Below are 13,912 nucleotides of genomic sequence, written 5' to 3'. Positions count from 1 at the left end.
TTTACATTTATTTTCCTTTCTTAAAAATTTTTTGTCCAGAATCCAAAAAGAAGTCGGCAAAACGATAATTAGTTAACTGCAAAATTGTGAGCATTGATCCAGGGAATAAGTCCAATTGTCATTGTGAGGTCAGGAGAGAGAGAGTTACATTACTCAGGCAGCTCTAAACTTCCAGCTGCCACCCTGAGGGACCTCAAGATATTCTCAAGAAATCACAAGCAATATTAGGACAACCTTCATAAAGAAGATACACATATTATGGTCATTGCCAGTCTGCTCTTGTGTACATGTAACTGTTTCAGCCAATCACTGGCCCCAACAAAAATGCTAAGGTCATTAATTGGGTGCTGGAGTCACATAGTAAAAGTTCACAATGTATTGCTGACAAACAATAAACTATAGGGAAGAATCATAAAACAGAATCATACAACATTTTCTTATACACATATTTTCTACTATTTATCAAGCTCTTTTTTATTAAATATTTTTCCACATATTTTTCCTTTAACATCTGATATTGTTTCTGGTGCTGTATTTAGGTTGTGAGTATAATTCTGGTGGTATATTTATGTTACAAGCATGGTTCTGGTTCCATATTTATGTGTTGAAAGGATGTATCAATGTACTATTGTTGTCTGGTATTGTATTTCTGGACTGAGCATAATTCTGGTGCTCTATTTATGTTCTGAGCTTGGTTCAACTGCTGTACATAATATTAAATATGTTTATGCCATTGTATGTATACACCAGGGGCGTAAATACAGTGGTAGCAGCCATAGCAGCCGCTATGGGGCCCACAGTGTCAGGAGGCCCCGTTATCCGACCTGACACTAAAGAATGGAGGATGTGCACCATTATATACATATTATGCTGCACATTGTGGTGTATATATGCTGCATATGTGTGTGTATCTGTGATGTGTATATACTGTATGTGTATATGGTGTATGGTGTGTATATATACAGTACGTTATGTGTGTATGTAAGCTGTATGTCTGTATATGGCACTGTATGTGTGTATATGTGAGGTGTATATGCTCTATATGAACTGTATGGTTATGTATATAGGAATGTAATATGTATATTTTTAAGCCGAAAGGGGGGCCCCCTCAGAAGTCTGCTATGGGGCCTTGCCTCTCCTAGTTACGCCACTGGTATACACTTAGGTTCTAGATCCCTTTAGGCTGAATTCTCATACATGTAGCTGATTCTCATTCGATCCAAGAATCATTGCATGTGTCCTCTGTTTTTTCATAGATGGGCAGAAACTGTTCCATCCAGAAATCTGATTTGCAGTGGTTGGCAAAATATTTGTTAAAGGGCCTGTAGGGAGGGGAGATTATCCCCTAAGTGTTTGATTACTGGGACCTTTACCAATAACAGGGGTTCTTTCCTCCCTCTCATCTGTCATAGTAGGTGTTATTATGGTTGTATGCCCCTTTAAATCTGCATATGAATAAAAATCTAGCTGTGCCTGCTGCAGGTGATCAGTGGGTGCTGGCATGAGACTAGTGAATGGTAATACTACAGCAGGTGTTATAGTCGGAGTCAGGTGTCCTTCTCATCAGTATCCAGCTCTAGCTCCGCCCCCTACGTCCCATTGGCCGGCGCCTGGTACCCGTTCTGCTGCCTGCATCCCTCCAGCGCTGGCTCCGCCCCTTACGTCCCATTGGCTGGCGGCTGGTACCCGCTCTCCTGCCTGCATCGCTCCAGCTGTAGCTCCGCCCTCCTCCTCCCATTGGCCGGCGCCTGGTACCCGCTCTCCTGCCTGCATCCCTCCAGCGCTGGCTCCGCCCCGGTGTTCCATTGGCCGGCGCCGTGTGACTCGTCTCCTCGGTGCGCTGTTACTAGGGCAGCATCTCTCCCCCCGCTCGCTACTATGAGAAGCCGCCGTGTGATGTGACAGAGCGCTGGCTGCTCGGTACGCCGAGGTCGGCCCGCCCCTCCCCGTTATTGTCCCGGGGATGGGCGCCTCACCCGCCCGCAGGGCTCTCATGCCCACCAAATAACAGCCGCCGCCGCCGCAGCAGAGTCCAGTGTAGCCGCATCCGCGCAGCCTCCAGTGGCGGGGCCCGCTCCATCCCCGGCTGTGTGTGCAGCTCATCCCCATGTAGCTGCCGCAGCTCCCTCCACCCTGAGCCACCGTGATGGCTGAGCCTGGCATCAAGAGACGGAGACTCAAGCTGCTGGGACTGTGCCTCAGGACCTGCGTCCTGCACATATGTGTCGTGTCCGTGCTCGGGGAAGAGAAGACCTTCATTGTAGAGGTAGGTCACCAGACTGAGACCTACCTGCAAGACTGCTGGAGCCTAGCTATGTGTACATCACATGTGTACATCCACAACACATCTACATACATCTCATCTGTAGATACACAGGATCTATACATACAGCACATGTATACATCCACAACACATCTACATACATCTCATCTATAGATACACAGGATCTATACATACAGCACATGTATACATCCACATAATATATGTATATATATATACACACACACACACATATATATATATATATATATATATATATACACACATCAAATGTGTACATCCACAACACATCAACATACATCTCATCTATAGATACACAGGACCTATACATACATCATATGTATACATCCACAACACATCTACATACATTTCATCTATAGATCTATACATTTACATTATCCGCACATGTACTGTACATACACAAGGTCTATATGTGCACCTGATCTATAGATACACCTTTTATACATGCACCTGATCTATATGTACACAACATCTATACATACTGATCTATACATACACATCATCTGGACATACACTTGATCTATACATACACCTGATCATAAGATACTCATCTAAACAAACAGCTGTTCTATACTAAACATTCCAGAGCAATAACATGATGAGATAGAACAATAGGAGTGAGGGCCCTGCTTCCAATCTCCAAACTCCCACTTCTTCTACACTATCTATCTATTGGTATTTTACATACTGATTTTTATGTTTATTTATAAATACATGTGATCCATGTATACTGGGTTGTATGCACTAATCTATACAGATCATATACACATATTGCTATATACATACACTACATTTATGCATTCTGACAGACCCTATAAAAACTTCAATATACGGATCTATAGGTACGCATCACCTAGAAACACTTCTGCATACTGATCTATAGGTACATTTCACCTATGAACACTTCTACATAATGATCTATAGGAACACATCACCTAGAAGCATACCGACATAATAATCTATAGGTACACCTCACTTATGAACACTTCTGCATACTGATCTATAGGTATACACCACCTATAAACATACTGATATACTAATCTATAGGTAGCCATCACTTATAAACACTTCTACATTTTACTTTTTCATACTAATCGATAGGTACACATCTCCAATAAACATTCATACATACTTATTTATAGTTACACATGAGCGATAAACATCCATAAATACTGAGCTATACGTGAATCATTTATAGATACACTCATCTATACTTACACATATCCTCGTCTATGTATACTGGTCTCTACATACACATCATATACAAATATATATATAGCCACATTGTTGTCATTCATCCACCTCATCATACATGCACATATATAATGCACAGACAGGGCACAGCACCTGTATGTAATGTATGGTATCTGTAGATGTATATGATGAGACTGGCACACAGGGCACAGCACCTGTATGTAATGTATGGTATCTGTAGATGTATATGATGAGGCTGGCACATATGGCACAGCACATTAATGTAATGTATGGTGTCTGTAGATGTATATGATGAGGCTGGCACACAGGGCACAGCACCTGTATGTAATGTATGGTGTCTGTAGATGTATATGATGAGACTGGCACACAGGGCACAGCACCTGTATGTAATGTATGGTGTCTGTAGATGTATATGATGAGGCTGGCACACAGGGCACAGCGCCTGTATGTTATGTATGGTGTCTGTAGATGTATATGATGAGGCTGGCACATAGGGCACAGCACCTGTATGTTATGTATGGTGTCTGTAGATGTATATGATGAGGCTGGCACACAGGGCACAGCGCCTGTATGTTATGTATGGTGTCTGTAGATGTATATGATGAGGCTGGCACATAGGGCACAGCACCTGTATGTAATGCATGGTATCTGTAGATGTATATGGTGAGACTGGCACACAGGGCACAGCACCTGTATGTAATGTATGGTATCTGTAGATGTATATGATGAGGCTGGTACATAGGGCACAGCACCTGTATGTAATGTATGGTATCTGTAGATGTATATGATGAGGCTGGCACACAGGGCACAGCACCTGTATGTAATGTATGGTGTCTGTAGATGTATATGATGAGGTTGGCACACAGGGAACAGCACCTGTATGTAATGTATTGTGTCTGTAGATGTATATGATGAGACTGGCACACAGGGCACAGCACCTGTATGTAATGTATGGTGTCTGTAGATGTATATGATGAGGATGGCACACAGGGCACAGCACCTGTATGTAATGTATGGTGTCTGTAGATGTATATGATGAGGTTGGCACACAGGGCACAGCACCTGTATGTAATGCATGGTATCTGTAGATGTATATGATGAGGCTGGCACATAGGGCACAGCACCTGTATGTAATGTATGGTGTCTGTAGATGTATATGATGAGGCTGGCACATAGGGCACAGCACCTGTATGTAATGTATGGTGTCTGTAGATGTATATGATGAGGCTGGCACATAGGGCACAGCACCTGTATGTAATGTATGGAGTCTGTAGATGTATATGGTGAGGCTGGCACATAGGGCACAGCACCTGTATGTAATGTATGGTGTCTGTAGATGTATATGATGAGGATGGCACATAGGGCACAGCACCTGTATGTAATGTATGGTGTCTGTAGATGTATATGATGAGGCTGGCACATAGGGCACAGCACCTGTATGTAATGTATGGTGTCTGTAGATGTATATGATGAGGCTGGCACATAGGGCACAGCACCTGTATGTAATGTATGGTGTCTGTAGATGTATATGATGAGGTTGGCACATAGGGCACAGCACCTGTATGTAATGTATGGTGTCTGTAGATGTATATGATGAGGCTGGCACATAGGGCACAGCACCTGTATGTAATGTATGGTGTCTGTAGATGTATATGATGAGGCTGGCACATAGGGCACAGCACATGAATGTAATGTATGGTATCTGTAGATGTATATGATGATCCTGGCTTTGTCTGGAGGCCCCTGCAGTTTTCTGGTGTTGTTGTGGCCTATGACTTTCCTCTAATAACTGAGGCGGGTGATCATACATGACAGGCTATAGATCTAGTATGTACATATCAGCATCATGGGTGAAGATGGGCCTCTATGGACATTGGAGCATCCTGGTACAGCATATAGACCTATAGATGTATGTGGATGCGGTGGCCTATATGGCGGTATATTTACAATGACATCACATATCATGGGAAAGTAAACATGGCGATCCATTACGCCCGTGCCTGATGACCATTACTGTATACCAGGCGATGCCTTCTTGGGTTACGTGCGGGACCTGATGACACGTGATGTATTTAGTGCTGAAACCCAATACCGTATGCGTCTGCTGTAATGCTGTCATCTCATGTAGACAATAGAAGACGCTGGCTGCTCGCCCTGCACTCAGCTCCTTCTACTGTCACATGCGGGAGCAGCAGAGCTGAGTCAGTCATTATGAATTGGGATTGTTTACATAGGACTGCATGTTATCCTGCTGACTCTTCCACCATCACTTGTGAGCCATAATTTTGCATAGGACTACATGTTCATATTTAACTCCCTGCACCTTTTTTATCTAGTCTTGCATAGGGCTGCAGGTTACGTGGTTAGATATTTAATTGCAATATCCAGCTAAACCTAAATCAGTCATAAATATACAGAGTTATTGTTAAATTTTACATAGGACTGCAGGCAAGCCAACAAAATTTCATTGTAATAAATAAGGTCTTACACAGGATTGCAGATCAACCTATAGCATTTCCAGATAATGATAGGAAGGGTATTTTATTCAGACTTTGCTTAGGGCTGCAGGTATTATGAGGGTAAATTAGTAGTTTTCATAGTTTTTCATTATAAAGAAATGGGTGATATTGCATTGGACTTCTGGTAGATGCATATATATATATACATAAATAGTTGATAGTTCATAGTTAATCATAAAGAGATGGGTGATCTTACATAGGTCCACAGAGCAAAAAACATATTTATCTCCTTTCAATGCAGTTATGCCAATGTGTTAAATGTGAGTTTACATAGGACTGCAGGTATACATCTGACCTCTGCAATTATAGGGATACAATGTTTTTCTGTGGTGATACATAGGATTTTAATCCAACCCATTTATTGCAATATCACAATGTGTGTAGCTCTGGTATTACATGGGAGCACAGGTTAAGTTAAAATTTAATATTTTTTACTGGTTTTACATAGGACTGCAGGTAAACCTAGGATTGACTGGTGGTCACCTAGGTTTGACATAGGACTGCAGTTTTTATGTCCTTGCTCAGGGTTTTATCTCAGGTTTTACATAAGACTATTGATTAAATTTTGTCTAATATTAGCTCATTCAGATTTTTGTAGTTTTGCTTAGGACTGCAGGTTAAACTAGCGCAATTTGTTATTAATAAGATTCATACAAAGTTAGATGAGAAATTCATCTCTGCTACATCTTCATCTCTGTTACCATTTCATCTCTGCTACATCTTCAGCTCTGCTACATCTTCATCTCTGCTACATCTTCATCTCTGTTACATCTTCAGCTTTGTTAAATCTTCATCTCTGTTACATCTTCAGCTCTGTTACATCTTCATCTCTGTTACATCTTCAGCTCTGTTACATCTTCAGCTCTGTTACATCTTCATCTCTGCTACATCTTCATCTCTGTTACATCTTTATCTCTGCTATATCTTCATCTCTGCTACATCTTCAGCCCTGCTACATCTTCAGCCCTGCTACATCTTCAGCCCTAATACATCTTCAGCCATGCTACATCTTCATCTCTGTTACATCTTCATCTCTGCTACATCTTCATCTCTGTTACATCTTCATCTCTGCTACATCTTCATTTCTGTTACATCTTCACCTCTGCTACACCTTCACCTCTGCTACACCTTCATCTCCGCTACATCTTTATCTCTGCTACATCTTCAGCCCTGCTACATCTTCATCTCTGCTACATCTTCATCTCTGTTACATGTTCATCTCTGCTACATCTTCATTTCTGTTACATCTTCATCTCTGTTACATCTTCATCTCTGCTACACCTTCATCTCCGCTACATCTTTATCTCTGCTACATCTTCAGCCCTGCTACATCTTCATCTCTGCTACATCTTCATCTCTGTTACATGTTCATCTCTGCTACATCTTCATTTCTGTGACATCTTCATCTCTGTTACATCTTCAGCCCTGCTACATCTTCAGCCCTGCTACATCTTCATCTCTGCTACATTTTCATCTCTGTTACATCTTTATCTCTGCTACATCTTCATTTCTGTGACATCTTCATCTCTGTTACATCTTCAGCCCTGCTACATCTTCATCTCTGCTACATCTTCAGCCCTGCTACATCTTCAGCCCTGCTACACCTGCTGTGCTGCATACTCTGGTTCCATGGTTGGCGATCATGGCACACTACCCAGAGCAGCGCGCATGTGGTGCCCTTCTATGAACGCCCCAGTATTTGGGATGCAGCGCAATTTCCTTGAATAATGACAAATATTGGGAATGACAGATTGCAGCGTGAAATAAAGACAGAAAGCAGCGTGAGGGGGGCGGCGGATCTACAGGGTTCAGAGGCAGAGTTTTCCATAAATAGATATTTCAGGAGACAATGTATAAATAGACGGGAGCTCTATAAGGAAGGAAGAGGCGACGGGATTGGCTGCGGCCGCCAATAGTCATACATCAGCATCATTTGTTGCTAGACAAGCGTTCTGTGCCCGAGCAAGTCATTGTTGTGAGGAGGAAGCAGATCCAGGCAGAATCCAGCACAGGCCTCCATGAAGATGGAGACTGGAATACATGGATGGAGACCTGACTGCAGGGGTTGTCACATCCACAGAGCCACGGGAGGGATCTAAACCCAGAACAAAAGACACGTGTCACTGTGATCATATCTATATCATATCATACTGTAATCACATCTATAACATATTATACTGTAATCACATCTATAACATATTATACTGTAACCACATCTATAACATATGATACTGTAATCACATCTATAACATATTATACTGTAATCACATCTATAACATATTATACTGTAACCACATCTATAACATATTATACTGTAATCACATCTATATCATATTATACTGTAATCACATCTATAACATATCATACTGTAATCACATCTATAACATATTATACTGTAATCACATCTATATCATATCATACTGTAATCACATCTATAACATATTATACTGTAATCACATCTATAACATATTATACTGTAATCACATCTATATCATATCATACTGTAATCACATCTATAACATATCATACTGTAATCACATCTATAACATATTATACTGTAATCACATCTATAACATATCATACTGTAATCACATCTATAACATATTATACTGTAACCACATCTATAACATATCATACTGTAATCACATCTATAACATATTATACTGTAATCACATCTATATCATATCATACTGTAATCACATCTATAACATATCGTACTGTAATCACATCTATAACATATTATACTGTAATCACATCTATAACATATTATACTGTAATCACATATGTAACATATCATACTGTAATCACATCTATAACATATTATACTGTAACCACATCTGAAACATATTATACTGTAATCACATCTATAACATATCATACTGTAACCACATCTATAACATATCGTACTGTAATCACATCTATAACATATTATACTGTAACCACATCTATAACATATCGTACTGTAATCACATCTATAACATATTATACTGTAATCACATCTATAACATATCGTACTGTAATCACATCTATAACATATTATACTGTAACCACATCTATAACATATCGTACTGTAATCACATCTATAACATATTATACTGTAATCACATATGTAACATATTATATTGTAATCACATTCATAACTTATCGAAAACAGGGAGGTCACACTGTAATCACTTCTTTAACATATCTATAACATATCATAATGTAATCACATCTATAACATATCTATAACGTATTATACTGTAATCACACCTATAAGATATTATACTGTAATCATATCTATAACATATCTATAACATATCTATAACATATCTATAACATACCATACTGTAATCACATCTATAACATATCTATAACAGGGAGATCACACTGTAATTATATCTGTAACATATCTATATAATATTTATATGAGATCATACTGTAATCATGTCTGAGCTGTAACATATTGTACTGTAATCATATCAATATAATATCTATAATACTGTAATCACTTCTATAACATATCATACTGTATAACAGGGAGATCACTCTGTAATCATACGTGCAACTAGTGGTGGGATATGACTGCCATGGGCTCTGGGCTGTATGTATATTATAGCCCCTACAAGTCTGGAATCACTTCCTACATGTGGTTCTACACTCAGCTTCCTTGGGAATGGACGATGTGTCCCTTCTGCTTACTTTCATTTCCGGGTTTCAGGACCTTTGGAGGACCTTCAAAGGTCCTGAAATGGCTCCGGAGTACATGTGAGAACAGGAACAGATAACACCTATAACATATACTGTTTTCACATCTATAACATATACCGGCGGTCCCCTACTTAAGGACACCCAACTTGCAGACGAGCCCTAGTTAAAGATGGTCCCCTTTGCCCCCTGTAACCTCTGGTGAAGCTCTCTGAATGCTTCCTTTAGTCCCAGACTGCAATGATCAGCTGTAAGGAGTCTGTAATGAACACTTGATAATCTTTGGTCCCAATACAGCAAAAAATTTTGAAACTACATTTGTCACTGGGGCAAAAAAAAAACTTTGCTACAATTATAAAATATACAATTTCGACTTGCATACAAATTCAACTTAAGAACGAACCTATGGAACCTATCTTGTACGTAACCTGGGGACTGCCTGTACTGTAATCAGAATGATAGCATATCTATAACATATCAACAACAAGTAGATAAGACTGTAATCATATCTCTAACATGGAGAACTCACTGGACCCATATATATATATATATATATATATATATATATATATATATACACAGTATATCATATCCGTGACATCTAGCTTACGCTGTAATGGTTTCAGTAACTTAATCATACTATAATCATATCTATTACATATCTATATAATATGAAAATCATGCTATAATACTATCCATAATGTGTAGATCACACTGTAAACACATGAATCTATATGTGCTCCTCCAGGTCTAGCAGTAACACCTCTACAATCGTCACTGATGCCTGCCGTGGTGTTTTCACACTTACATATCAGCCTCGTGCGTGTTTGGCTGCTTCAGACATCACACGGGGAGGCAGATCTGCCCAGTGCCTGGATTCTTATGGGAAGGAGACACTTGGTAACAGTTCAGATTGTGCTGTTCCCACATCTCTCCTGCAGCCAATGAGGACTGTTATTACTTGGAGTGGCTTTCTATTGGCTGCAGGTAGTTGTGTTGTGAGGGGTCGGGGCTGCGGTGCTGATGCGGGGGTTTCTATACATCTTCTGCAGTGTGTGTAGATGCCTGCTATAGGGGGTGGGTGTGTGGGTGCAGGTCTACCCACTCTCCTCCATGTATAATCAATAGGAGAATCAATGCAGCTCCATATATTCGTGTTATGATCGCTCTGGACATGTCTTAGGTATCCAGCTTCAAAGTTAAACACATCCCCTATACACAAGTGGGTGTATGAATTGTGGGGTGCGACTGCTGGGAACCCCACCAGTAAAGAGAATGGGGGGACAGTCTGAAAGATAGCGTAGCGCTGTGTCTCAGCTATCTACACCAGCCTAATACAACACCAGCCTATTGGTTCAGGCCATACAAGACCCCCTCAGTGATTGGGAGTCCTGCCAATCAGGCAATAATCCTGTGAAGAGGGGATATGCATAGTAAGTCAATTTCTTTAATACCTGTAACTAATATGCAACCAAATATAACACAAGTAGCAATATTCAAGCAAAGTCCTGAGGTGTACCTAATATATAGGTAGTCTATCGTGTGGTCCAAATGAATGGCACACTCAGAGATGGTTATATTAAAAGTTTTTATTCAAGGTCTTTAAAACGCAACGCGTTTCTGAGTATTCTACCCCTTTTTCAAGTGAACAAAAGACTTTTCCAATATACTTTTTGTTTAAATTCCTCGTGGTTTTATAGATCTCTGCTTGCTGTCATTCTATAGGAAGCTTTCATATAGGTAGATGGTGGCTCAGTGGTTAGCACTACAGCCTTGCAGCACTGTGGTCCTGGGTTCAAGTCCCATCCAGGTCAACATGTGCAAATAGTTTATATGTTCTCTCCAAAAACATACTGGTAGGTTGATTAGATTGTGAGCCCCTATGGGGACAGGGAACTGATTTGGCAGCTCTGTGCAGAGCTGCAGATTCTTTGTGCGCTATGTATATAAAGGAATTATTACTACCATGGGGCCCAAATAGCAATGGGTTGCCTTATCCTGATTCCTGCTCATGCTGTGATTTCAGGTCGCTTCATGGAGCTCCCCCTAGTGGTGGCTGCAGACAGCAATTTTTATCACAAATGTAGGAGTTTTTGCATTTGGGTCAGGTCTTTATTCTAAAAAACATCTTGAACTTATTAAACAAAAATTACAAGATGGGTTTTGGAGGGGGGGGGGTGCTAGTACATTTTAGCGCCAAAAAATGAACTCATTGCCCATTGTTATCTGGCAAAAACAAGCAAACCTGTAGAAAAACGCCCGTTACTTGGCATCTTTCATAGTGATCCTCTCCGTGATCCGACGCGTGATGTTTTATCGACCAAATCAAATTTCTGCTCTGAACATATTGATCCCGGTGATGTAACCTTATCTCGCACGGCTGTCAGGGAGAGTTCACTAGTAATGACGCGAAAATCAAGATGGTTTTTTCTGTTTTTACTGGGGATAAACTTTCCAAACAATAATAAGATGAAATCACCGATCAATAATGACATCAGCGCCTGCTCCTAAAGCATCGAGCTGGAAAGTCATTTACCAGAAGAAATGACTCTGATTAATGCATTAGCTTCATATAACGTAAACATTAGACGGGCCGCGAGCATTAGGCCAGCGAGCGCGAGCTGACGCCACCTGCTTACTAAGACACTGGAGACCGCTATCACCCTACGGAGGGTGAAGGACACCCCAAGTGTCACCTGCCAACATAAGGGAGTATTGGGGTTATGTAATACGTATGGCCAGCCCCTCCGAGAAGAAATAGCCATGTTTATACTGATGTATGTTGATGTGATCCATCCAGTTCACCAATGCAATGAAGTCTGTACTTTGGTAGTTTCAATCCTTCTGTGATTTCATTTATAGTGCTGGCAATTTCTGCCAAATTGTTGTACCCCATTTATATAGTTTTCCAAAATGTGTACATACTTTTGACCTCGGTTCCCTTGTTCCTACAATGACCACAGTGCCCCCTCACCTATATACTATGACCACATTTGCCTCCATGCCTATATACTATGACCCCTGTGCCCCATGCCTATATATAATGATTCCCTTTGCCTCCATGCCTATATACTATGTCCCCCTGTGCCCCCTCACCTATATACTATGACCACATTTGCCTCCATGCCTATATACTATGTCCCCCTGTGCCCCCTCACCTATATACTATGACCACATTTGCCTCCATGCCTATATACTATGTCCCCCTGTGCCCCCTCACCTATATACTATGACCACATTTGCCTCCATGCCTATGTACTATGTCCCCCTGTGCCCCCTCACCTATATACTATGACCACATTTGCCTCCATGCCTATATACTATGTCCCCCTGTGCCCCCTCACCTATATACTATGACCACATTTGCCTCCATGCCTATATACTACCATGCCGATATACTATGACCCCCTGTGCCCCCTTGCCTATATACAATGATGCCCTTTGCCTCCATGCCTATATACTATGTCCCCCTGTGCCCCCTCACCTATATACTATGACCACATTTGCCTCCATGCCTATATACTACCATGCCAATATACTATGACCCCCTGTGCCCCCTTGCCTATATACAATGATGCCCTTTGCCTCCATGCCTATATACTATGACCCCCTGTGCCCCTACTCCTATATACTATGACCCCCTGTGTCCCCTCACCTATATACTATGACCCCCTTTGCCCCCATGCCTATATACAATGATTTCCTGTGTCCCCACCACCATATACTATTGGCTGGCAGAGATGTGTCCATTTGGCAGGACCCCTTTAATAGTACAGTGGGTCTGAGCACACGCTTTCCGGGCCAGATGGCTATGAATTGCGGCATCGACAATTCACACATTGTTTTCAGCTCATCCTCATGGCAACAGGACTGAATCAAAAAATTCTTCCTTCATGATATATTAGTGTTTCGCTAGCAACAACGTTACTCACCATCCAACAGAGGTTTCTCGTTGTAAACATGCCGCTCTGCTCCGGGGGGGAGGGAAAAGTCTCTTGGACACATGGTAACCCAAAGTTAATAATGGGTATAGTAAATGTATAAAGAACAGCTGGAGTACATTGTACAATATTTACTGCTTTGTACATAATGATGACCAAACCGAAAAGCAGTCGCAACTTCTAGTGTGAACAGGATTCTACCGACCCACCAAAAAGTGCTGACGAGTAATTTACTATTTACAATATCG

General features: G+C 41.0%; 1 protein-coding gene across 1 annotated transcript in view; it reads left to right on the top strand.

Annotated features, from left to right (window-relative positions):
• The first annotated feature begins 1,717 nt into the window (after positions 1-1,717).
• Positions 1,718-13,912, top strand: part of MMP24 (matrix metallopeptidase 24) — a 79,717-nt gene continuing 67,522 nt past the window's right edge. Inside the window, exon 1 of the mRNA XM_072111831.1 lies at positions 1,718-2,266. Coding sequence (XP_071967932.1) covers positions 2,147-2,266 — 120 coding nt within the window. The 5' untranslated portion in view covers positions 1,718-2,146. The remainder of the gene's footprint in view (positions 2,267-13,912) is intronic.

Source organism: Engystomops pustulosus, chromosome 6, assembly GCF_040894005.1.
Source record: "Engystomops pustulosus chromosome 6, aEngPut4.maternal, whole genome shotgun sequence".
In the NCBI taxonomy this organism is placed as follows: domain Eukaryota; kingdom Metazoa; phylum Chordata; class Amphibia; order Anura; family Leptodactylidae; genus Engystomops; species Engystomops pustulosus.
Note: the sequence above shows the minus strand (reverse complement) of the source record. Positions and strands in the feature narration are given on the sequence as shown.